The sequence below is a fragment of the Ovis canadensis genome, chromosome 24 (assembly GCF_042477335.2).
Source record: "Ovis canadensis isolate MfBH-ARS-UI-01 breed Bighorn chromosome 24, ARS-UI_OviCan_v2, whole genome shotgun sequence".
Lineage (NCBI taxonomy): Eukaryota > Metazoa > Chordata > Mammalia > Artiodactyla > Bovidae > Ovis > Ovis canadensis.
Genome location: NC_091268.1, coordinates 52,962,753 through 52,989,044, shown reverse-complemented (window position 1 = coordinate 52,989,044; position 26,292 = coordinate 52,962,753). Strand labels below are relative to the sequence as shown.

The 26,292-nt window shown below is 54.7% G+C and overlaps 1 protein-coding gene across 8 annotated transcripts in view; it reads right to left on the bottom strand.

The window, feature by feature from the left end:
* TECPR1 (tectonin beta-propeller repeat containing 1) overlaps positions 1 to 17,408 on the bottom strand; it is a 28,738-nt gene extending 11,330 nt beyond the window's left edge. For 6 of the 8 annotated variants that reach the window (XR_011252563.1, XR_011252565.1, XR_011252566.1 and 3 more), the window contains exons 1-13: positions 17,306 to 17,408; positions 12,357 to 12,592; positions 11,929 to 12,111; positions 11,556 to 11,678; positions 10,617 to 10,742; positions 7,496 to 7,670; positions 7,275 to 7,375; positions 6,018 to 6,119; positions 4,738 to 4,883; positions 1,766 to 2,079; positions 1,288 to 1,433; positions 710 to 865; positions 86 to 235 (exon numbers count right to left, since the gene is read on the bottom strand). Coding sequence is in view for 3 of the 8 variants with exons in the window: in XM_069569570.1 (XP_069425671.1) it covers positions 86 to 235; positions 710 to 865; positions 1,288 to 1,433; positions 1,766 to 2,079; positions 4,738 to 4,883; positions 6,018 to 6,119; positions 7,275 to 7,375; positions 7,496 to 7,670; positions 10,617 to 10,742; positions 11,556 to 11,678; positions 11,929 to 12,111; positions 12,357 to 12,581 (1,947 nt within the window). In the remaining 5 variants the exon portion in view is untranslated. Of the gene's footprint in view, positions 1 to 85; positions 236 to 709; positions 866 to 1,287; positions 1,434 to 1,765; positions 2,080 to 4,737; positions 4,884 to 6,017; positions 6,120 to 7,274; positions 7,376 to 7,495; positions 7,671 to 10,616; positions 10,743 to 11,555; positions 11,679 to 11,928; positions 12,112 to 12,356; positions 12,593 to 17,305 lie in introns of those variants that run through there. The other 2 variants (XM_069569572.1, XM_069569571.1) reach the window with 2 other exon arrangements.
* Between the last annotated feature and the right edge of the window lie 8,884 nt (positions 17,409 to 26,292).

Here is a 26,292-nt window from a genome sequence, read left to right as displayed (position 1 = left end):
CAAGGGGGGGAGGCGGGTCAGCGAGGCCGGGCTGGCCCCAAGACGGCGGCCCCCACCCCTGCCCAAGGGACCCCCGCCTGCTTACCCAGTCGCTCATGTCCTGCTCAGTGGCGGCGGCCAGGCGCACGGGCCACCTCTGCCGCGTTCTCTCGGGGGTGTACAGGGCAAAGGAGTGCTTGGCCTCGCTGAGCACGGGGACCAGCGCCGTCACCTCGTTGAGGAACACATGGACGTACTGCGTGCGGGGGGTGGGGGTCAGCGGGGCCCTGGGCGGAGCCCCGGCGCCGTGGGGGAGCAGGGACAGAGGGCCTCGGGCGCCCCGGAACGGCGGGGCTCCAGGCGGGGTGGGAGGCGCAGTCACTGTGAGGGCCGCCCCTGGGCAGCAGCCTGAGAGGCCTTTTCGACGTTTAGAACCGGACTCATTCGGTTCAGACCCCAGCCCTGGTGGCAGGCTGACTCTGCCGCCAGGACCTGCTCCCTCCTCTGGAACTCGAGGGCCTGCACAAGCTGCCCCAACTGCCCGGGATGCGGCCACCAGCTCCTTTCCCTCCTGGAAGACCCCTCCCCTAGACACAGCAACCCCTCCCCCCCAGCAGCTCCCCCCTCCCCTAGACACCCCACCCTGTTCTCCCCTGGACACCCCCCCTACCTCCCCCCTTCCCAGACACACCCGCCCACCTCTCCCATCCCTCCACGACGCCCCACCCACCTTCTTCTCCTCATGGACCACATAGTAGATGAAGAGGATGCTGTCCTGAGCCCCATCGTGGCCCGTGAGCTGCTCCAGGGCTACGTGGACGTCCATCCACTTGTGGGGTTTCCAGTCACACCACCACTGCAGGGCCCCAGTCTTCACCCACACAGACTGGAGCAGAGCCGGGAGCACAGTGGGACGGAGTCACAGGCGGGCCCCAGGGGGCCCCACACTCCAGCCCCGCACCCGGCACCCCAGGGCCACCCTGCTCCCTTCACTGCCTCAGGGGCACTGCCCCCCCCCACTTCATCCTAAGGCCAAAAGTGACATCATCAGACACCCACCCAGGGCCAGGCCCCAAGCCAGGGCGTTCTGTGAGTCTGGGGATCAGCACCCGCTACCCGCTGCACAGGGTGGGGAAACTGAGGCCCCGGGCAGTTCCGTGCCCAACGCGGGGACCCACACCAGCCAAGACGGGGCCAGGTCCTCTGGGCCGGGAGCACAGTGGGGCCGCACACAAGTCTCCCCAGGGTGGGCAGACAGCAGGCGCTTAATGGATGCCTGCTGGAGGAAGTGCCTCAGGCACCACGCACCTGCTGCACCGCCTGCTCGTAGTGCTGGAAGCTCTCTAGCTCCCGCTTGGCCCTCTCCGTGAGCTGCTGGGAGATCTGCTTCCGCCAGGCGGCCGTCTGGGCCGGTGTGATGCACAGCGAGAGCGTCTGCACCGAGGGGCCCGGGCCTGCCAGCCAGCACAGCTTCAGGGCCGGGCGGCAGCCCAGAGCCGGCCCTTTCTTTCTGGAAGGCTAGGCTAGCGTCTCTGTGAAATGTCCTGTGAGCCCCTCCCTGCCACCTTTCACCCTGGTGGGGAGGCAGGTGTCCCCCAAACGTCAGCATGGGACGGCCGCCCCTGCTGGGACGGGGAAGGGAGGGGCGCCAGGCCAATGCCCTTCTTTCCGACTGCCTGACTGGTCGTGGAACGCTCCAGAAAGATGGGACTGAGCACGGTGGGGGCGCCAGGCTTGCTCCAGATCCCCCCGAGCCCTGTCTGCGGCACTGGGCAGCTGTGCTTACCTGACTGGGCGGTGAACCACTTGAGGGTGGTGTGGGCCTCCACGGCACAGCCTCCGCCAGACACCCAGGCCCACAGCGCGTGGCAGTCCGCGCTGTCAGGCTCCTCTAGGCCCAGCGGGAGGAGCGTCAGCGAGGAGAGGTCGGTGGCCTCTGGAAAGTTGGCAGTTGCATGGCTGGGCCCTTTCTTGGACTCCTTCCCATGCACCCCAGCTGGGCTGGAGGCAGGGCCAGGGACCTCCCAGGAGGTATCCGTGTCGCCGGGACCACAGGACTCGGCACTGCCCCTCACTTCGTTGCCAAAGAAGCAGCCAGCGCTGGAAGAAGGGGGCAAACCTGTGACTCCCTTGAACACATACTGTGCGACCCCCTGGGCAAATCAGCCTCTCTGCCACAGACAGCAATCCCTCTCCCCAGGGAGCAGGAACCCCGGGAACTTGGAGGGTCTCGCGTCACACCTGGACCAGCCAAATCAATGCATCTCGGGTGGAGATCCAGCAGCATTGTGGCTTCTTTATTGTAAAAACGTGGGATGTAAAATGTACCATTTAAAATGATAAAATGCGGTGGCATTAAGTACATCTGCAGTGTTCTGGAACCACAACCAACTTCCGGAACCTTCTCATCGCCCCGGATGGAAACTCTTGTACCATTACGGAGTCACTCTGCACTCTCCTCTTTTCCCCCAGCCTCCTGGCAACCGCCCGTTCCTCTCAGTCTCCACGGGCTCGCCTGTTCCCGACACTTCATACACATGGCCTGGTCAGGCTGTGGCCTTGTGTGACTGTCTGCTGTCACCTAGTGTAATGACGGCAAGGGTCATCTGTGCTGTAGCGGTGTCAGCTCTTCATCCCTTTTTATTGTTAGATAATATTCCATTGTATGGATACACCGTTTTATCCATCCATTCTTCCACTGACAGACATTTGAGTCGCTTCCACGTTTTGGCTATTTTGAGGATAAGGGGTGTGTCAGTCGCTCAGGCATATCCGACTCTGCGACCCCACGGGCTCTAGCCCACCAGGCGCCCCCTGTCCATGGGATTTTCCAGATGAGAACACTGGAGTGGGTTGTCATTTCCTTCTCCAGGGGATTTTCCCGACCCGGGGATCGAACCTGCATCTCCTGCATAGGCAGGCGAATTCTTTACCACTAGCAACCCCTGGGAAGCTCATCAGTGCTGCGATAAATATTCGTGAACAAATTTTTGTTTAAACGTCTGTTTCCGGTTCTTCTGGGCCTCTTTCTGGGACTGAAACTCCTGGGTCCTATGGTAACTCTGTCCTTAACCTCTTGAGGAGCTGCCACGCTGTATTCGAAGTGGCCGCATCATCACACCCCCAGCAGTGCAGGGCAGGTTGCCGGTATCTCCACATCCTGTCAACACTGATTCTATCTCTGTTTTTGATTATAGCTGTTCTGGTGGGTGTGAAGTGGTATCCAATGTGTTTCATTTTGTCTTTGTAACGTGGTTTTGTTTGCGTTTCCCTCACGCCTCATGACGTCGAGCATCTTTTCCTCTGCTTGTGGGCCACTCATGTACCTACTATTCCAAAGTATCTATTCAAGTCTTTTTCCTCCCAACTGTTTATTTTTTATTTATTTGGCTGCCTTGGGTCTTAGTTGTGGCACATGGGACATTTGATCTTCATTGTGGCATACGAACTGTTTTTAGAGATATATGTTTATGTGTCTGGCTGCGCTGGGTATTAGTCGCGGCACGGGAAATCTTCGTTTTGGGATCTTTCTTTGTGTCTCATGGACTCTCTATTGTGGCACACGGGATCCTAGTTCCTCAACCAAGAAAAGAAGGGCGTTGCAGGGTAGATCCTTCACTGCGGGAGCACCAGGGAAGTCCCTCCTTGGCCCTTTTCAGTTCTTTTTATCTGTTGTTGAGTTGCAAGAGCCCTTTATATATTCTCGATAGTAGGCCTTGTCAAATATATGATTTCCAGTATTTTCTCCCATCCTTTCGAATTTTTCATTTTCTTGAAGTGTCCTTAGAGGAACAAAATTTTCTTAATGTTGATGAACTCTGACTTATCTATGTTTCCTTTAGTTTCTTGTGCTTTGGGTATCATATTTAAGAAGCCGTTGGCAGACCCAAGGTCACAAAGATCTGGCATCACTGGTTTTGGAAGTTCTCAGCTGATTCCAATGTGCCGACCACTTTGAGAACTACTGGCTGGAGAGCCGCAACCCACAGGTAACTGAGCAAACCCCACTGGCCGGCCTCCCGGCCCCTCTAGGCTGACGGTGCAGCCGAGTGCTGACTGCCGAGCTGGGGGAGCAGAGGGTGGAGACCAGCGTCTGAGGGGGGCCTGAGCTGCAGACAGGATCGCAGGCCGTGCGGCTGGGAGGGTGAACGCAGGCAGCCCCCGTCACAGAGCAGAGGTGGCCTCGGCTGAGGTGCTGGGTCACCTGCCAGTGTTCCCCTGGCCGTCGGGTAGGGCTGGGCCGCATCTCCCCTCTAACCCCGGGGAGCCCAGGGCATGGTCCCCAGAGCTGTGGCCGGGCACACCTGGGACCTTGCGAGAAAAGCAGAGCCTCGAAAACGAAGCTCTGCAGGCCAGGCGTGGGGGTCCCAGGGAGCTGGGCCTCCAGGAGTTCTGGTCTCAGTCCCGGCCTCACCTCCTGCTTAGAGACCCTGCACCTTCCTTCCCGCTCTCCTCGGACACAGGGCCCGAGCATCCCAGGAAAGGAAGCCTTTCCTCGGCCAGGCCCTGAGGCTTCGAGACCAATGGCCAGCCCCGCTCCGGACGGCCCCAGGCCCCATGTGGACGGACGCCCTGGCCTCGCTGAGCTGCCCGCTTCCGCCTCCCACGTGCAGCGCTTGCCCTCGGGCCCAGCAGGACCCCGGCCCAGGACATGAGGAGGCCCCACGGCTGCGGGTCGCCACGGCTCGGGCCTGGCGCTCTCCTACCGCCTCCTGCCCCGCCCGCCCAGCCCGGCCAGCTAAGCCCGCTGCCTGTCACCTGAGGAGGCCGAAGGAGCTGCCGGAGAGCGAGCGGTCGCCCTCCCGGCTGGCGACGATGACCTTCCACGTCTTCCCGCTGAGCTCGCTCTGGGTGACGCCCTGACGGAAGTACAGGGCCCGGTCCACGCAGCTGATGCCCCAGACCTGCACGGAGAGGTACTGCTGGGCGGGCGGGGCGGAGCCCCCTTCCTTGTGAGGGGGTGGGGGACCACGTGGGGCGAGCACCCCGGGTCGAGGACACATCTCGGGGTGTGCCCAGGAAGGGCCTGGGGGCTGTGCGCCGAAGCAGAGCCCAGAGGGGCCAGGGTGGGCACGGCTCCAAGCCCCAGGGAAGCAGGAACCCCTCCCTGGCTCCACGACCTCAGGCCGACTCAGGGCTTTGGGGCACCAGGGTCCACAGAGGTGCCAGTGCTGGTGGGCGCTGCGTGGGGACGGACTCCCACCCGTGTCCCCATCCTCTGTGTGGCATTTTGTGGGAAGGAAGCTGCTCCCCAAGTGAACCCAGAGGATGCGCCTTTTCTTTCTGAATCGGCAAAATAACCTTGATTCCAACCTCATTTTTAGGGGGAAGATGGCCGAGCAAGGCTCCTGCCCGCTATCTTTGGGCACTGAGGAAGGTGGGTGCATGGGTAGCTGAGGGGCCCAGAGGACGGGCCCTGGCTCTGGGGGTGCCCAAAGGCAGAGCCGTGGCCCCAGCAGACCTTGCTGTGGAGGTCGTGGCACCTCTGTCACTTGGTCATGGCCCATGGCCTCTGTGATCAGGCCTGTGGGCACCAGCTAGCACCCACCTTGCCCCTGCCCGTGTGTGCCCAGCCCACCACGGTGGGTGAGAAGGGTGAGTGGGCACAGGAAAGGCCACCACCCCCGCACCCCGGAAGCGCTTTTAGAGCAACGGGAAAGGCGTCCCCTGCACCCTCGAGTCTTAAAAGTAGCCAAACCTCTCTCTACGAGGAGGAGGCTACCCTGTAGGAACCGTGCCTGTGGTGCTCGTGATGCTGGCGAGATGCCGCTGCTGGAGCTGGAAAACGTTTTGTCCTCTACCTGGGTGCAGACACCTCTTAGCACGCCTCCCAGTCTCCAGAGTGAACGCCCCGCCCAGATCCGTGCTCGTGACCACTGCTCTGGGGCTCAGCAGGAAGCGGCCCCCCAGCTGCCCTCGTGGGCCTGCAGTGTGTGCTGGCCCTAGACCCCTGCCCTAGTGGCCTCACGCGCAGGCCTGGTGGAAAGGGACAGCGGGGAGCAGGGGGCACCCGCTCTGAGGCCACCCCCGCCACACACCTGGTCATTCAGGCCCACATTCACCATCATCATTTCTCCAAACATCTCGATCCAGCTGGTGCCACAGGGGTTGTGAGAGTTGACGCCTCTTCGGAACCAAACCTGGGAAATCAGAAATAAACACACCTCCCTGGAGGGCCACTCAAATGGAAGGGTTTTTTTTTTTTTTTTCTTTAAAGTCTCAGGAAGAACGAATGAGTAATTTGGTCCTTTGGTTCAGGCCACAGATGAGCACAGCACACTGTTCAGAAAGGATGCCCTTGGGCCTCCCCAGTGGCTCAGTGGTGAAGAATCCCCCTGCCAATGCACAGGACACAGATGTGATTCCTGATCCGGGAGGGTCCCACCTGCCACGGAGCAATCAGGCCCGAGTGCCACGACCACTGAGCCTGTCTCCAGAGCCGCGCCTGCTGAGGCCCGTGTGCTCCAGGGCCCGGGCTCTGCAACAAGGGAAAGCCCTGCAGGGGGAGGCCTGCGCGCCGCGGCTGGGGGCGACCCCGCTCCCTGCAACAACCAAGACCCAGCACAGGAAAAACAAATGGTTATTTTTAAAAAGAAAGAAAAGATGCCCTGGGAGGAGAGATAGTGGAAGCAAGAAGAAAAGAGATTGTGAAAGCAACTCAAAATAAGCGTATTTCACTGGACTCGCCTCTGATAAGGTAAAAATGAGCACTTCTGGACAGGAGGGGGAGGCAGTCAGTTAGCTGAGTTTGCTTCTGATATCTGGAATGCTATGGCCTGTTGAGGGATAGTCATTTTGGGCTTGGTACAGGGGTGCAGGCAAGGCGAGGGTGGGCTCACCAAAGGGCTCGGAGATCACCAGCGGCAGCGGCAGAAAAGCCCACAGGGCTCGGCTGAGGCCGGCTGTGCTCCAAAGAGCAGAATTCTATTTGCATTCTTAACTGTTGGCAGTGCTGGGCCTGCTGCCGCGTGGCCCTTCTCTGGCCGTCTGAGCAAGGGCTCCTTCTAGCTGAGGCACAAGAGCTTCGCCTGTGGCGGCTTCTCTTGTGGCAGGGCATGGGCTCGGAGCTCGAGGGCGCAACAGCTGTGGCCCACGAGCCGAGCTGCTCTGCATCACGTGGGATCTTCCTGGATCAGGGATCCAGCCTGTGGCTCCTGAATGGCAGGCGAGTTCTTTACCACCAGGCCACTAGGGGAGCCCTGAAGAGTTAAGACCACACTCACAAGGACAAAAACCCACACGACCCTCAACATTAAACTGAGCCCTCAGACCCAGCCCCAGGGACCCTGTCTTACCTTCCGGTCCTTAGTGACGGCCCAGACCACGCAGACTCCCGTGGAGACGTGCAGGATCCCATTTTCAGATGTGGGAGGCTCCACTGTGGACCAGGAACTGCCTACCCGACCCCAGGAGGAAGTGCAGGCAGCCCCCATCACTAGGAGCTCAGGGTGGGTGGGGGGTTGAAGCCAGGTGCCCCCTGCCCGCCTCTCCCAGCACAGTGTGCAGAGCCGCCCACCTTTGGGGTTGTTCCTGTTGATTCCTTCCCGAACCAAGGCCTGGCCCTCCCAGAGCGTCACCCACAGCAGGTCGTGGGGCCCACAGCTGATCTGAACCGCCTCCCCGGGTGTGTCCACCAGGGACCACGACGAGCCTTCGGGGTTGTGGTGGCTGACATTCTCTCTGTACCACACCTGGGAGGCGAGGCATACCAGCAGGGTCAGGCCAGGGCTCCATGCCGGGTCAGCTCCCAGAGTTCAGCTGTGTCTGCATCAGCCTGTGCACAGCCCAAACGTCGGGGTCTCCGGACGATCCGGGGTCTCCAGGGGACCACCCAGATCTCCCTCACCTTGTCCCCACTGCCATCCAGAGCCTCGCCCCAGATTAGATGTCTCCTGCCTATGCTGGAATATGTGACACCAACACGTGGATTTTGGCGGTCCCAGGGGACAGACCTCTTTTGTCAACTGTTGGACTTGTGAGAACTCCAGCCCTGGCCTGGGTGTCCTGCGCCCCCTAGTGGCCAAATGCTCTCAGCACACCTGTTTCTAAGAAGCAGGGCCCTGGGTGGCTAGATAAGAGAACCCTCAAGCCTCCTTTTAAGGAATGTCTAAGCTGCAAGGAGATCAGACCAGTCGATCCTAAAAGAAATCAACCCTGAATATTCATTAGAAAGACTGATGCTGAAGCTCCAATACTTTGGCCACCTGATGCCAAGGGCCGGCTCATTGGGAAAGACCCTGATTGAAGGCAGGAGGGGACGAGATACAGTTGGATGGCGTCACTGACTCAATGGACATGAGCTTGAGCAAGCTCCAGGAGACAGCGAAAGACAGGGAAGCCCGGTGTGCTGCAGTCCATAGGGTCGCTAAGAGTCAGACACAGCTGAGTGAGTGAACAACCACAATGTTCTTTGGGCTTCCCTGGTGGCTCAGATGGTGTAAGAATCTGCCTGCAATGTAGGAGACCCGGGTTCAATCCCTGGGTCAGGAAGATCCCTTGGAGAAGGAACTGGCAACCCACTCCAGTATTCTTGCCTGGAGAATTCCATGGACAGAGGAGCCTGGTGGGCTACAGTCCATGGGGTCACAAAAGAGTTAGGATACGACTAGAAACACATTCCACTTCAAAATGTTCTTTGCAAGGACTGATGCTGAAGCTCCAATACTTTAGCCACATGATAAGAAGAGCCGCCTCACTGGGAAAGACCCCGATGCAGGAAAGGTTGGAAGGCCAAAAGGGAAGGGAGCGACAGAGGATGAGATGGTTAGATGACATCGCTGACTCAGTGGACACGGATCTGAGCAAACTGGGAGACAGCACTGGAAGGACAGGGAAGCCTGCTGTGCTGCAGTCCAGGGGGTCCAAAGAGTCGGACAGGACTTAGCAGCTGAGTAACAACAAAACGTTCTTTCTGTCCTTAACTGGATGACAGGGAGCACAATCAGGTATTTAAGATGGAACCACCTGCTTCTATTGCCCAAACTATGTGGCTCGTTTCATCTGGAGGGGGTGGCATGTCTCTGTGGTCCAGGAAGCCTGGGGTCCAAGGCCTTCCAACCCTGTCACCTCACCTTTTCTTTAAAAACTCTTTATTGGTGAGATTTATTACTCATTAATTTTATTTATAAACTTTATGCTATCTTAGCAGAGCACCATATTTTCGAAATATGTAACACGGTCTCGCTTATGATAATAACACACTTCCAATGATTTAGTATAAACACTATTTTCCAAGGGAGAAAAGGGACACTGGAGTGGATAGGTTATAACTCTCTCACTATTGCCCACATGCGTTCCATGTAATGGGCCCTATTTGCACATAAAGTTTTGCTGGGTGCTTCTTCAGACAGTTTATCCAGTGACTAAACCAGCGGCTGGATCCACAGCCCCCCATGCTGCAGAACCAGTCCCAGGCAGCCCCCCTCCTGCTGCCTGCTGGGTTTGACCCGACTGTCTGCCCAGCTTCACCCAAAGCCCAGGTCCTGGTTCCACCTTTAATGGACCGCGGGAGCGACACAGGGGAGCGCTGGCTCACACCCGGCACGGCTCTCAAACCTGTTCTCCCCTCTCTCTGCATCCAGGTGGCCCCGCAGTGGCACTGCGTCCGGTCCAGCTCCCCAGCACCCTTCAGTGTGGCTAAGAGAAAGCCACTATGGGGTGGCCTCGGCCTGGACCGAGCAGGACCTGGAGGCAGGCCTGATGAACGCCTGCTGGGACTGTTCCAAAACCATGCAGAGAGTTTTGATCAGTTTGTGTTCAGAGTACTGAGGAGTCACAAAGTGTTAGACCACCTGCGCCCAGGACCGTCTGTGTCGCTGCCCCTGCTGCTGGCAGGGGTGGGGTTCATTTCTTTGAATCACATTTCCTAGATCGCAAGCTCCCCGAGTGAAGACGCTCCTCTCCTCTCGAAACCTCCCCCCATCCATCCATCTATCCACCCATCCGAAAGCCTTGCATCCATCCATCCATCACCCACCCGTCCTAACAGCCATCCATATATCACCCACCCATCTACCCATCTATCTACCCTCCCACCCATCCATCCACCTAGTAATCCACTATCCATTCATCCATATACCTGTCTACCAACCCATCTGCTCATCCACCCATCCATGCTTTCATCCACGTAACTATCCATCCATTTATACACACACACCCACCTAGCCAGACCCCTCTGCATCCATCCACTTATCTACCCATCCTACCCACCCACCCTTAATATACTGGACACTCTGCTGTGTGGGAGGCACCAGAGGGCACTGGGAAGGGAGCCTAGCCTCGCTCTGAGGAGCCAAGCCTGAGGCAACCCAGCCCAGGGTGGGCGCCGACCAAGGCTCCCGTTGCTCGAGGAGGGACAGGCCAGGACCAGGCACGCAGGGGAGCTCAGAGGCCTCTGGGAGGACGAGGACCCAGAGGGTCCCCAGGACAGCAGGGTCACAGGAGGGGGGACTGTGGGGCCCCCAGCGTCATGCCACCTGCTCAGAAGCCCCTGCTGCTGGGACAGGACGTGAGGTAGAGGGCCCAAGGAGCGCCCGACTTCATTCACCCGGGAGGCCAGCGAGGGCAGCCTCTCCCCCACCCGCTCTGTGGGTGGCCCGGTCCACCACCTCCCATCCGCAGCTCTGGGGCGGCCTTACCTTTCCCTGAAGGGTCACGGCCCACACAGACAGGCGGCCCACGGGCTCGTCTGTGACCTCCCACCCGCCCACAGAGAGGTCGCTGAAGGGGTCAGGCAGTTGCTGGGGGTCGTCCTCCGAAGGGATCTGCATTGAAGGGGTGGGAGGCAGGAGGCCTCAGTGCCCGTGGGCGCCTGGGACCGGAGCGGCGCTGGTCCGCTCCTACGAGCCCCCACCCTGGCTGCCCGCCAGCCCTCAGCATGCTCCCTCTGTCCTCTAGCCCGGCCCCGCTGACCCCACAGGGCGAGCAGTATCAGGTGGAGGGCCCCTCTGCCGTGTCCTCCCCTCCACCGGCCGCAGGCTGGACTGCTGGCCCTGAGAGCTCACGGCGGCCCCTGCTTCGCTGTGACTCCATCCGCCATGGAGAAGGAGCTGACCCCAGGACACGGCTGTGGGGTGGGGGCTCCCATGACCCTGGCTGTTGCCCCGCTGCCTTGCTGCTCCCACCCCGGGGCCTGGGCCGGTGGCCCCACCTCGTGGCATGGGCCCTGCAGAGAGGTCAGGCAAGGGTCTGAGGCCTTCCTCTCATTCAGGGCCCCTGAGCACCCCAGTCCAGGCCTCACATCCCTTGGTTGGTTTTTCTGGGTCACTGGAAAAATACAAGGGCCTGAGTGGCTCCTACATGGGGTGGGGTGGGGTGGGGGGCTGGGGAGGAAGATGTACCCAGATCGAGTCTCAGTCCGGGACAGGGCAGTCCAGAGACCAAGGCAACGCCCTGCTGTGCTGCCCTGGGCCACAGTCCGGCCCAGCTCTCAGAGTGGCCATCCCCCAAAGGAAGGGACACAGGGTCACAGCATTCAGCACTGGACGGGGTCAGGGGCCAGGACCCGGAGGGCCACGCGGCACTCCCCGCTGTGGGCCTGCTGTCTACGTGCCCCCTGGTCCTACAGGTCCCCAGACCTTGGCCCAGGTATCCTGAGACTTGTATCTCCTGTACCGGATCCACCTCCGGCGCCGCACGCAGGAATTCCACTTCTTGTCCCTCGTGTAGGTGGCAGGGAAGTCGATGGCATACGTCCACCCCTGAAACATCAAGGTGGGGGTGGGGGGGCCTCTGGAAGTTTCCCGGGGAAGGACAGGAAAGAGCCGGGGAAGGGGGAACGGGACGGAAGAGGGGCGGGGAGGCAGCTCGTGGCCTGAAGCGTCACCCCGTGGGCCCCATCCAGCAAGCAGGGGGCGCGCGGGGCCCAGGCTGAGGTCCGACGCCACGGGGCGCTGGGGGCAGCACTCAGGGGACGGGGCAGCCCCGCCGGCGAGGCCCGAGCTCACCTACCCCTTTCTCCGTGGGCTCCCCTCCAAAATTCTCGTCCACGTACCAGTCCGACTCCCACGACCAGTGTGGCGAGGGCAGCGCCACCCCATCCAGCGGCCGGTGCTGGAGCCCACTCACGTCACTCCACGGCCAGCGGTCACTTGGCAGGAGCATCTCACAGAAGCCGCCCATGGGGTTCCAGCGCTGCAGGCCGGATGCAGAGACTGGCCTTAGGCCCGGGCAGCTTGGGGCACAGCCGTCGCGAGCTCCTGGAACCCGCCCCAGAGCCTGTGCAGACCCGGCCAGTGGCCTGGTGAGGACAGGACAGGGCGCAGGCTGCAGCGGCTACACGGCCCTATCTCAGCAGAATGAAGGCAACAGGCGGGAACAGGCCAGGCATCGGGGGTGCAGGGCTGTCTCCCAGCGACCCTGCTACCCCTCGGACCCACCTGATTCTCATAGGCCTCCTCCTGGCAGCGGATGGGGACATCGCTGGCACCCACGAGCACGTACACCTGGTGGTCACAGGCAATGCCCCAGCAGCAGTCCCTGGCCGCGCTGACCCGCTTGAACTCCAGCTGGGTGTCCCTGCACGGCTCCCATTGGTGCCCGGCCGTGGACAGCGTGAACACCCTGCCGAACAGGTCCACCGCCCACAGTGCCGAGCTGGGCATGGCCCTGGGGGCTGAGGGGAGAGAGGCAGGAGGGTGAGGTCTGTGGGCACGGCTGCTTCGGACCCTGGCCCTGGGGACCACCTGGCGAGGCAGGGAAATCCAAGGTGACACTCTCTTGCTGCAGGGGGCTGAGCACCCTCCCCACCCCCCAGCAAAGCAGGGGGAGAGCCCAGCTTCAGTCCAGGTTCCTTTTCTGTTGCCTTTTCTCCCTCTCAGGGTAAGGATTTTTTTTTTCTCCAAATATACAAAAAAGTCCAGAAAAAAAAATATATACCATCCAAATACCTACTGCCCCCAGTTTAATGAATAGTGTTATCATTTGGTCACAGTTTGGATCTTCCTTGTCTAAAGAATAAATGACAGGTTGCAGATCTAATGAATCCTTGAGAGGCCACCTCAGAGGCCCCACCCTCTGGTGCACAGGGTCCCCCTCACGCTGGCGGGGCCCCTCTTGATCTCCCTTCTTCTGGGTTTGGTAGGGGCGTCCGCATAGGCCCAGCACCCCAGCCAGAGTCCCGTGTGGTCCTGTAGGAGCCCCTCGACTGAGAGGGTGGCAGGGATGGCAGGGGCCTGTCTTCACCCGCCTTTGGTGGCCACCTCCCCCAACCCCCTCCTCCTGCCGCTCTCTGCTGCTGTTCTCTCGTCTCCCCTTCTGTTGCGTGGAGGGTGTGCAGGCCCAGGCCTGAGCTCCAACACTGACACCAGCAGAGCCCCGTGGGGCTTCTGGGCACAAGGACTTCCTGTGTCCTCCGTTTCTTTGACTGCAGAGGATGGCCTTCATTCAGCCTCCATGACCTTCCCTGAGTTCCAAGGGGCGAATTTAAGCAGTTGGTAATTAGGGAAGGAAGGGACTGCAAGACCAGGGAGAGACAGTCCAGAGCAGCCTTGGGGCAAGGCCCTGGTTCCCCATCACACACCACAGTACCTTTAAGCTACCTTGCAGACACGGAAACCCCCTCCAGGTGGGAGAAGTTAATGATTAAGCATAGTATGCTTCCCACAAGCATGCAGACCCCAGGCCACTGGACCCGAAGGTTGATGACGCTGAAGGCTGATGATGGTGGTGCTGACCTCACCACCAACCCATCAGCTTGTCCATGAGCTTACCACACCCTCTTTGGACAATTACTGCAAAACTTGTCACTATGTTCCCCACATAGGGACACACGTACTTGAGGGCATTTAGCCTGCTGCGGTCCCCTTTGCCTGGCAGAGCGGTAAAGCTGTCCTTTTTCACTTCACCCGGAACTCTGTTGTTGCTCAGTTGCTAAGTTGTGTCTGACTCTGCGACCCCTGGAGTGCACCTTGCCAGGATCCTCTGTCCTCCACTATTTCCCGGAGTTTGCTCAAGTTTATGTCCACTGAGTTGGACGTGAACCTCTCTAACCATCTTAACCTCTGCCACCCTCTTCTCCGTTTGCCTTCAGTCTTTCCCAGCATCAGGGTCTGTCTCCAAGATCCAGTGTGGCACTGGTGTACAGAGAAGCTGAGCTTTCAGCATCACCACTGACCGCCTCCCACCCCCCAACCCTGGGGCTGACGGGGCTGCTGCTCCCTGCAGCTTGACTCCTGGAGCCACGTCAAGGCCACGTGGCCAGACCTACGGCAGCAAAACAGAGCAGCTGGATGAGGGCAGTGGGGGGTCACAGCGAGCAGCTCTGCCCGATGGAGCAGCCCCCACACCCAAGACCGTGCAGCGCCGCAAAAGGAGGGCACAGCTTGTCTGACTTGGAAGCCGGAGCGACCAGAAGACGGAGCCTGGGCGCCTCACAGCTGGAGCCAGGCTGTTCTGCTCGAGACACCGGGGGCACAGACAAGCGTGACAGCTGGAATGGCAACATGGGTGACGGAGCGCCTCTGAAAACAGGAGCAACTGCTGTGAGCAACTAGGCTCGTCTGGAACAAAGTGTGTCTTACAAACGTGGAGAAGAGAGTGTGGGCTGCAAGGAAGTGACTGAAGGATAAAGAATAGGAAGTCAGGAAGTGGAGCAGGCGCCAAACTTTGGAAAACACCCAGGACAGGCAACGGCGACAGGAAGAATGGAGAAGTGTGACGTCCGGGTCAAACACACGGGAAGTCAGGACGCCAGCTTTCTGAAGCCATTTGAAAACTGGCAACTTCATCTGGGTGCCTGAGCTGGGACTCCTGGGATAGCGGTGGCACATCCAGATGCCTTCTGCTCTTCCCTGGTCAAGCCTGAGGGTCCACTCTCCCCCTGAAGCATTTATACTGTGACTCAAGAGTCCCAGAGTCACACTGGACCCAGACTGTGGGAATTTGGGTCCTGGCCCCACTACCTTCTAGCATGACCGAGAGTCCACTGACTAACCTCTCTGTGCCTCAATCTCCTAGTCTGGAAAAGGCAGAAAGGAGGACTGACCTACTTACGTAGTTGTTGTGAGACCTGAAAGAGGTAACACAGGCACAGAGTTATACCAGAGTGCTCAGCACCCAGCAGGAACTCAACGAGTGTTACTGAAATCATTTTACTTCTTGGCATTTACTCTCCCAGGCTGCTAATCTTCTCTCTCTTAAAAACAAACAAACAAAAAATCAACGCCCTTTCTGGTCAGTCAGAGTCCTTGACCTCCTCATTTCCTCTGCATCTCCCAGCGCCCTGCACAAAGTGAGTGTTTATTCAAAGTTACAGAAAATCACTGCCACCTACATTCACTGCCTCCCTGAACGAAGATGGAAATACAGTTCCAGGGAAGCCAAATGTCACAAATACTTCAGGTTAAAAGTAAGGTCCTAGGTCACGCTTCCCTGGTGGCTCAGTGGTAAAGAATCCGCCTGCCAACGCAGGAGACACAGGTTTGATCCCTGGGTTGGGAAGATCCCCAAGAGAAGGAAATGGCAACCCACTCCAGTAGTCTTGCCTGGGAAAGCCCATGGACAGAGGAGCCTGGAGGGCTCCTAGAGTCAGACACAACTTAGCGACTACACAACAATACAAAGCTTCTAATAGGTGGATAGGTATGCAATAAGGCAAGTATGTTAAGCTGTCAATAGTAGAATCTAGGTGGAAGGTGAGTATGTGGGTGCTAACTGTATAATTATTTCAATTTGACTATGTTTGACAATCCTCTTCATAAGTTGTTGGGGAAAAGTAAGAGTTTTACATAGGGGAAGGAGGTATGTCAGTTCCCATGGTGATTTTTTTTTAATTAAAAAAAAAGTTTTATTTATTATTAGGCTGTGCCAGGTCTTAACTGCAGCACATGGGATCTTTAGTTGCAGCATGTGGGATGTGGTAGCACGGAGTCTTAGCCTTTGGGCCACCAGGGGAGTCCCCCATGGTGACATTTTTTATGTGAACCCAGTCTTCAAAGACATTTCTTGGCTCACTGTACAAGTAACCGGTGAGGTCAGGCCCAGTCTGCATCTTGAGCTCAATGAATGATGATGTTGAACTTAAATACATTTTCCTTCAGAGAAATGACTAAGTGGTCATTTCCAAACAGACATAATTGAGCCTTCTGGGCAGCTAACAGAAGACTCACCTGGGGGTGATGTTTGTAAACTCCCTCTGGAGTGGAAAATCCTGGTGCCCATCACTTCCCAGCTAAAGATGCTAGGAGTTAGCCATCCTTGGTTAGTCCCACCCCCTTGGCCAAGATGTGGTCTCAATTTCTCATGAGCCAGTTTCTGGCTGTGAGGTGATGGGGTAACACATCTAGGGACATTGGGTCACTGGGTCAGAGGACTCTTGAATGGGAGGTTGAAGCGTTGAGTTCCACAATTCTGGGATTTTTTTGTTTTGTAGAAGTGAAGAGGTAGAGGAAACATCTCCCAAGAAAGTGACCTCCGATTCACCAAGAAACTCTGCACGGCGAATTCCAGTTGGTGCCTCAGTCATTCTGCTCAGAAGACTGCTGGCCACCCTCAGAACCATCTGCCTTTCTGCGTGGTTAATTAACAGATTCCTTCAGAGAAGTGGAGGTACCCAAGGGAAGGTGGGGGTGGAGAGAGTAGGCTGGGGTGTGGTAGAGGAAGGGACAGAGTCCCAAAGGAGAGCCTGAAGCATTAACTTCCCAGTCGCCTTAGGACTGCTTCCTGCAAGGTTTGCTGCCTTTTTTTTTTTTTTTTCCTTTTTATCACACCCTGTCACACCCATCCCCTGTACAGAGAAAACCCTTTGCTACTAAAGCGGCTCACTGCCTGCCTGACAATTGTGAGGGCTGCTGGGAGGCAATGTCAGGGTCAAAGAGGTGGGAGAAAAGAGAAGGACATGCAAGACAGTTGAGCCCTTCCTGAGGAGCTGGGTCCATCCTCTCCCACATTTGGCAGCTCAGAAAATAACCTCCGGCTCTCTGATCTGGGCGGTCAGCCTGGTTTCACTCTGCTTCCCAGTGGTGGGGCGCCAGGTGGGCCCCTTGCCCGGCCACCAGTAGCATCTCAGCGCCGGCCCTGGCCATCTGCCTGAGCTAATCCTAGGACAAGCAGCTTTGCTGTGATAACTGCCCACAGGAGGGGAGGCGGGTTCGATCCTCTCCACCCTCCAGCCACTTCCCAAGTCACTCCAGGGCAGATGCTGGTTGGGGTGTCATGTTGCTGGGGGGAGGGCGGGGGCGCTGCACCCGCGGGTGTGCAGCAAAGAGCACCAGCACAGCCCCTTCCCCACTCCGCACGCGTGGGAAAAACGCAGTTGCTGCCTCAGCCGCCCCAACCTGCAGGAGTGACCGAGGCGCCCGTCCCCCCTCCCGGCCGCCGCTGCACTCACCTGCGGGAGAGGGGCACTGCGCGGGCGGGGTCGCAGCGATTGCTGCTCGGCGGCTGGAGAGCGGCCCGGCCCTCCCGCGAGGCGGAGGAGACTGTGGGCAGGAAGCGGCAGCCAGACCCGCGCCCATTGGTCAGCTTTGCAGTGACGCAAAGACCGCAGGCGCGCTATTGGCTGCGGCCTCCTGCGTCCTCAGCCGGCCTCGGGGTCTCGGCGGGGTCGCGTGCCCGCCCACTTCCGGGGTCTGACTGAAGTGCAGCGAAGCCGCGGTGGTTCCGTCCGCTTTCCGTGTTCCCGGGGCCGAGGCGGCCCCGCACACGGTCCACAGACCCCCGGGACTTGGCCGGTCGCCTCCTAAGGCGGCCGGCCGTCCCCAGGGTCTACCCATTGGAGCAGGCGGTGTGTTCTCAGGGCCTCAGGCGAGGAGCGGGGCAGGGTCGGGAGGCGCCTGGGTGCACAGCCGTGCAGGGACTGGAGGAGCAGGCGGGGGTGGTGGCGCGAGCCGGCTTGTGGGCGCTTGGAATCAGGCACCGAAACAGGTGTCCAGGTGGTTTCCACCTAAGCGAAACGTCGCCTTGCCTACACAGAAAGCTTTAACCTTCTCGGGAGAAATCCCAGGAACAGGTGATTTTGTGAGTACAACATGGTGTGGTAGCAATAACAAGTCACCGTTTTGTTCAGGTTCTGTGCTGCCAGTGTTTAACTACCCTCGAAGATCTACTGCGAGGTAGCTTTATGTAGCAAAGCCAACACGTGAGTGCTTGATGGGTGCCAGGCTCCGGTACGTGGGCCTTCTCAATTCATCTCTCCAACAACCCAGAGAAGTAGGAGATGATTTTTTCCCCAAAGTTGGGCTGGAGAAAGAAAAACGAAAGCAGAAAAGGAGATGCGATTGAGGAAAGGCCGGACACAGCCGGACACAGAGGCTGAAGCAGTATCAGTTGGACCTTGCTTCTCTCCCTTCTTCTCTGGTTCTTGTTCCTTTCTGGGGACCCACAGGGGAAGCCCCACATGGATTGTCTCCAGATGGAGAAAAAGCTGAAGCCTCTGGTTCACCCTGGATGGCTCTGCGGAGTCTTGTGTGTGATGAGGGAATGGCATGTGTGGACTGACTGAGCCTGGAGAAGTGGGTTGTTTTGGATGGTATGTTTGTGTCCTCCCAGGATTCATCATTTGGAGAAGGCAATGGCACCCCACACCAGTACTCTTGCCTGGAAAATCCCATGGATGGAGGAGCCTGGTGGGCCGCAGTCCATGGGGTCACGAAGAGTCAGACACGACTGAGTGACTTCACTTTCACATTTCACTTCCATGCCTTGGAGAAGGAAATGGCAACCCACTTCAGTGTTCTTGCCTGGAGAATCCCAGGGATGGGGGAGCCTGGTGGGCTGCTGTCTATGGGGTCGCACAGAGTTGGATACAACTGAAGTGACTTAGCAGCAGCAGGATTCATAATTGAAACTCGGATCCCTGAAGGGACATTTAGAGACAGGACCTTTGAGAGGATTAAGTCATGAAGGTGGAACCCTTCTAAACAGACTAGAAGACCTCACAGCCCTGCCTCTTGTAATGCTATAGCAAAGAGGGTGGCTGTCCTCAAGCCAGGGAGCAGGCTGTCCCCTGATGCCATATCTACTAGTGCCTTGATTCTGGACCCTCAGCTTCCAGAATTGTGAGAAATATTTGTTGTTTAACTCCCTAGTCTGTGGTATTTTTGCTGTAGCAGCTTGAGCTAAGACCCATAGCATAAGGGCCCAGCCAGAGAGAGGGGGTGGTTCCTCAAAGGAGAATTGGAGTACTGTTAGCAGGAGCGTGAATGGCCACTGGTCTGCAGAAACATTAGTCTTAAAGTAGAAAGAACTAGATCCTGTTCTGCGTGTGACGCTTTGTAGCTGCTTCCTCTCTGGCCTTGGGCTCTGCTTCAGGACAGGCCGTGGACTCAGGAGCTCTCCAAGGTCCTTGCAGTGCTGTGTGCTGTGAGAGTTCCATGTCATTTTTCCTGGATTCAGGGTGTGACAAGTGGATCTTCTGGGGACCCATGTTCCTCCCCCAACCCCACCCCCACTCCCCAGTCCTCCCAGCCTTTGCAGAGCTGACCTTTCAGTTATTGTCAGGAGGTCTGCATTTTTCTGTCCTCACCACAACTGATCATCCTCATTCTGGTTTCTGCTTTTTAAAAATCTCAGCTTTCATTTCCTGTTTCTTCTCCATGCTAACTTTGCCACTTCTCCCCCTGGGGTTCAGATTCCAGGTCCCTCGCTTGCTATGTGAGTCACTCAGCTCCTGTGTCCTTATCTACAAAGTAGATAAGGAATAATATCATCGTCTGCACCTTTGGGTGGTGCAGAGGATGAAGTGAGGAAGTGCGTGGAGATCGCTTACAGCAGTGCCTGGGTCCCAGTGAGGACTCGCGTATTCCTAGTGTTATTATCACCTCTGTGTAATCGGGCTGGTGAACTTGGCCATTTGCATCACTGCTTTTTGAGAGTTCCAGAAACACTTTAGACTAAACGACTCTGGATCCAGCACCCTTCCCGATGATTGGTAGAGAGCTCCTTTCAGGATTACTGTGTATATTCTGCTGTTTGGGGCAGAGAGGCATGGCTGAACTGATGCCAGGATGGGCTGACTGGATGTCTCCAGCGGTTGCCCATCAACCATAGGAAAGAGCTGAGGTTCTTCCCGATGGCTTCCCCCACCTGGCTTCCCCTTCCGTGGTAGCCTCAGCTCCCCTGAACCTCTAAGCTTGAGCCTTGGCAGAGCTCAATATGCAGGCCCTCCCTTGCTCCAGCAGACCGCTGGGCTTCCTCCACACAGATCCCACTGTCCCACACGCCCTGCCCACCTTCCTTCTTCCGCTTTCCTCTCTCATGCCACCTTAAGTCTCAGATCAAAGGTCACATCTTACCAAGGGAAACCAGACCTGAGTCCACACCCTCATACTTCGCACATTCTCCATTCTAGCCCCTCATATGTCATATTACAATTGTTTGTCTTCCCATCTGTCTCGCTGACCACACCATGAGATTCCGAGGGAGTGCCTCTCTTACTCATATTGGAATTTCCAGGGCTTTATGATTGCTCAGCACACAACAGGTACTTGATTTTTATTAAAGGAATGAATATCCCTCCCTCAGTCCCCCAGATAGAAGGGTAAATTCATACATTGAGAAATGTTGGAAGAGCCTGAACGAAAGGGCAGAGATTAGCAGAAATGACTCTCACACATCTCACCCCATGGCTGCGTTTCAGCCCCCCCATCAGCAATGTGTGGGGCTGTCTTCACCCTCTCGTGACGGTAGGCTGTCTACCGTGAGCTAAGCTGAGGTGCTTAGGTTGTTCTTAAACTGAAATGGCATCTCTCTTTGTTAGCCACTGATGTTTCCTTTCTCTGTGGACATTATTTTTCACTGGGAGTAAACACTTACTCACAAGCGGTACACAGTCTTTTCACTTTAATTCTGCTTACAGTCGTTTCTCCCTCTGTAAAGCCAGTCAGTCAAATGTTGGCTGTGAAACTGGCGCTCTTGGGGTGGGACCCTGAGCAGCCTCGCTCCTCGGCTTGACGACCCCTTCTCACCACTCAGCCAGTGCTGGCCAGCCCCCAGGGTGGCCCACGCCATCCAGCTCCTTCCTTTGCACTCTGCTGATGAAATGAAGTTCAACACTTTCATTTTTCACTTGCTACTTAAGAGATAAAGCAGCTAAAAATGTATTTCCCCCATCTTTTGTAGAGAAAAAATTGCAGAAACACTGTAGAAAGTGCACCTCAAACTTTGCGTGCATGTCCAGATTCACACAGCCAGGTCAGGCACCCGTGCCTTCATGTGAAGAGTGGATGTTTTGTACCTAAGAGAAAACCTACACAACCTCTAACAGACAAACATCGAGTTAACCTGGAGCCAGCAACAGTCGCTGTCAGCTGCCTGACCCCCACCCAGTCATGCAAAATCATGGAAACACAGCCGAGTCAAATGTTCACTTGACAAACATTTTCGGAGTGCTTACTGTGTGTCAGGCTCTACTGGGGGTTCCGATTGGTCAAGAGACCTCTTCATCTGGATGAAAAGGTCCAATCGGGGAGAGAGAAATAACGTGAGAAGGCAGAAAAGGCTGTAACCTATAGGGGTTTATTTGAGTTGGCTGTATAAAGGCGGCTAATCAAGGGTTAAGGAGGATAAACTGATGAGGTCAGTGGTAAAGTACAAGGGTCAGGAGTGGACCAAGAAGCCCGGGTTAATTTGCTTAACATAAGCTACACTCCAACAAACAAAATAAAACTTGCACTCATGGGACTTCCCTGGTGGTCTGGTGGCTAAGACTCCCCACCAATGCAGGGGGCCCTGGTTCGATCCCTGGTCAGGGAACTAGATTCCATGTGCCACAACTAAGACCCAGCACAGCCAAATAAATAAACTTGCACTTATACCTTCAAGTCCCTAATATTTATATACCTTTTGGAATACAGTTCAGTTCAGTCACTCAGTCGTGTCCGACTCTTTGTGACCCCATGAATCGCAGCACGCCAGGCCTCCCTGTCCATCACCAATTCCAGGAGTTCACTCAGACTCACATCCATCGAGTCCGTGATGCCATCCAGCCGTCTCATCCTTGGTTGTCCCCTTCTGCCCCCAATCCCTCCCAGCATCAGAGTCTTTTCCAATGAGTCAACTCTTTGCATGAGGTGGCCAAAATACTGGAGCTTCAGCTTTAGCATCATTTCTTTCAAAGAAATCCCAGGGTTGATCTTCAAAATGGACTGGTTGGATCTCCTTGCAGTCCAAGGGACTCTCAAGAGTCTTCTCCAACACCACAGTTCAAAAGCATCAATTCGTTGGCGCTCAGCCTTCTTCACAGTCCAGCTCTCACATCCATACATGACCACAGGAAAAACCATAGCCTTGACTAGATGGACCTTAGTCGGCAAAGTAATGTCTCTGCTTTTGAATATGCTATCTAGGTTGGTCATAACTTTTCTTCCAAGGAGTAAGCGTCTTTTAATTTCATGGCTGCAATCACCATCTGCAATGATTTTGGAGCCCCAAAAAATAAAGTCTGACACTGTTTCTACTGTTTCCCCAACTATTTCCCATGAAGTGATAGGACCAGATGCCATGATCTTCATTTTCTGAATGTTGAGCTTTAAGCCAACTTTTTCACTCTCCTCTTTCACTTTCATCAAGAGGCTTTTTAGCTCTTCACTTTCTGCCATAAGGGTGGTGTCATCTGCATATCTGAGTTATTGATATTTCTCCCGGCAATCTTGATTCCAGCTTGTGCTTCTTCCAGTCCAGCGTTTCTCATGATGTACTCTGCATAGAAGTTAAATAAGCAGGGTGACAATATACAACCTTGACGTACTCCTTTTCCTATTTGGAACCAGTCTGTTGTTCCATGTCCAGTTCTAACTGTTGCTTCCTGACCTGCATACAGATTTCTCAAGAGGCAGGTCAGGTGGTCTGGTATTCCCATCTCTTTCAGAATTTTCCACAGTTTCTTGTGATCCACACAGTCAAAGGCTTTGGCATAGTCAATAAAGCAGAAATAGATGTTTCTTCTGGAACTCTCTTGCGTTTTTGATGATCCAGCAGATGTTGGCAATTTGATCTCTGGTTCCTGTGCCTTTTCTGAAACCAGCTTGAACATCAGGAAGTTCACGGTTCACGTATTGCTGAAGCCTGGCTTGGAGAATTTTGAGCATTACTTTACTAGCATGTGAGATGAGTGCAATTGTGTGGTAGTTTGAGCATTCTTTTGCATTGCCTTTCTTTGGAATTGGAATGAAAACTGACCTTTTCCTGTCCTGTGTCCACTGCTGAATTTTCCACATTTGCTGGCATATTGAGTGCAGCACTTTCACAGCATCATCTTTCAGGATTTGAAAGAGCTCAACTGGAATTCCATCACTTCCACTAGCTTTGTTCGTAGTGATGCTTTCTAAGGCCCACTTGACTTCACATTCCAAGACGTCTGGCTCTAGATTAGTGATCACATCATCATGATTATCTGGGTCGTGAAGATCTTTTTTGTACAGTTCTTCCGTGTATTCTTGCCACCTCTTCTTAATATCTTCTGCTTCTGTTAGGTCTATACCATTTCTGTCCTTTATCGAGCCCATCTTTACATGAAATGTTCCCTTGGTATCTCTAATTTTCTTGAAGAGATCTCTAGTCTTTCCCATTCTGTTGTTTTCCTCGATTTCTTTGCATTGATCGCTGAAGAAGGCTTTCTTATCTCTTCTTACTATTCTTTGGAACTCTGCATTCAGATGCTTATATCTTTCCTTTTCTCTGTTCTCCACCAGAAGCCTTTCAGGCAGGGCCCACCTTCCACTTGCCTTATGCTTTACCCTGTACCCCACCAGGCGACGCCTACTGGTCAGGAGCAGTTTGAGGAGCTTCTCACAGCACTAAGTGAAATGAAGTGAAGTCGCTCAGTCGTGTCTGACTCTCTGTGACTCCATGGACTGTAGCCTGCCAGGCTCCTCTGTCCATGGGATTCTTTAGGCAAGAGTACTGGAGTGGGTTGCCATTTCCTTCTCCAGGGGATCTTTCCCACCCAGGGATCAAACCTGGGTCTCCCACATTGCAGGCAGACTCCTTACCCTCTGAGCTACCAGGGAAGTCAAATGGCACTAGTCTCACAGAATATTCAAAACCAGACCACAATCTGTGTTAGACCTGCATAAAAAAGGAGTGTTCTGTATATTTGACTCCAGGAATAAAATTTTTCCAGCACACCAGTTGCGCCTAAAATGTGCTTCATTGTGAAGACATTTACAGCCATTTACAGATGAAGTTTTTCACTAAGCTACTCCAGAGTGGCATTTCCCATCCCAGACCCCATCAGCAACCTCTCTAGTATAGAAGTGGAGCCCTGCCCATGGCCAACCCTGCACAGCACAGGTATCATCTGCCCTGGAAGAAAAGCTTAAGGAAATTCTACAGGTACTTTTGAGAGTAAAAGCGATGCTCATTGGAAGAGATGTTAAGACGAGAGGCACACGCCAAGACATATGACCACGCTAATCACAGGGCTAAGTATACGAGACCAAACAAAGCATCATGAAGACAGTATAAGAGAACATCCTAACAATCTTGAGGGAAGGGAGGATTTCAACAAAAGAGATGCAAAAAGCACCAACCTTAAAGGAAAAAGTTAATACACTCAATGAGTTTGTTATTTCGTTGCTAAGTCGTGTCTGACTCTTTGTGATTCCAGCACGTCAGGCTCTCCTGTCGTTCAGTGTCTCCCGGAGCTTGCTCAAATTCATGTCCATTGAGTTGGTGATGCCATCCAACCATCTCATCCTCTGTCACCCCCTTCTCCTGCCCTCAATCTTTCCTGGCATCAGGGTCTTTCCCAGTGAGTCAGCTCTTCACATCCGGTGGCCAAAATATTGGAGCTTCAGCATCAACCATCTGTTCTTCCAATGAATATTCAGGGTTGATTTCCTTTAGGATTGAGTGGTTTGATCTCCTTGCTGTCCAAGGGACTCTCAAGAGTCTTCTGTACAAGAGTCTTTGAAAGCATTTATTATGGAAGCAACATAGATGTCCATCGGCAGACAAATGCATAAGAAAGCTGTGGTACACATACACCATGGAATATTACTCAGCTATTAAAAAGAATGCATTTGAATCCATTCTAATGAGGTGGAAGAAACTGGAGCCTATTATACAGAGCAAAGTAAGAAAGAACACCAATACAGCGTATTAATGTATATGTAATTTAGAAAGATGGTAACAATGACCCTATATGTGAGAAAGCAAAAGAGACACAGATGTAAAGGACAGACTTTTGGACTCTATGGGAGAAGCCGAGGGTGGGATGATTTGAGAGAATAGCACTGAAACATGTATATTATCAAATGTGAAATAGATCGCCAGTCCAGGTTCAATGTATGAGACAGGGTGCTCAGGGCTGGTGCACTGGGATGACCCAAGGGATGGGATGGGGAGGGAGGTGGGAGGGAGGGGCAGGATGGGAACTCATGTACACCCATGGCTGATTCATGTGAGTGTACGGCGAAAACCACCACAATATTGTAATTAGCCTGCAATTAAAACTTTAAAAAGAAAAAAAATTTTTTTAAAGAAAGCGTTCTCTTCAATTATTTTTTGATGAGTTTTTAGTTGGAGTATAGTTTATTGACAATGTTGTGTTTCTGCTGTACAACAAAGTGGATCAATTGTACATATACATATATCCACTCTTTTTAAGATTCTTTTCCCATATAGGACATTAGAGAGTACTGAGTAGAATTCCTGTGTTATACAGTAGCTTCTTACTAGTTCTCTGTTTCACATACAGTAGTGTGTATACGTCAGGCCCAATCTCCCAGTTTGTCTCTCCCCCTTCAACTACTTTAAAATCAAAAACTTCTCTTGATCATTAAGAGGGTGAAAAGGCAAGCCACCTTGAGATCGACATATACACACTGTTACCTTTAAAATAGATAACCAACAAGGTCCTACTGTATAGCACAGAGAACTCTGCTCAATATTATGTAGCAGCCTGGATGGGCGGGGAGTTTGGGGGAGAGTGGATACATGTATGGCTGAGTCCCTTTGCTGTTCACCTGAAACTATCACAACATTGTTAATCAGCTATAGTCCAATATAAAATAAAAAGTTTTTATATTTTTAAATAAATAAAATATTAACAAACAAACCCCCAAATGGCAAACCACGAGCAGGAGAAGATATTTGCAACACCCGTTGCCAACAAAGAGCTAGGATCTAGATTTATCGAAAGAATGCCTGTTAATCAGTATGAACAAGAAAACACTTTAAAAAAAAGCAAAGGACTCGAATCAACTTTTAAGAAAAAAAAGGGGGGGGGGGAAATACAGATGGTTAGTAAATGTAGGAAAAAGTGCTCAGCCTTAGCAAGCAGAGACATGCAGATAAAACCCACAATGAGACACTGCCCAGGCAGGCCACCTGGAATTGTAGGCTGATGCTATCACTGGGGAAATTGGTTGACAT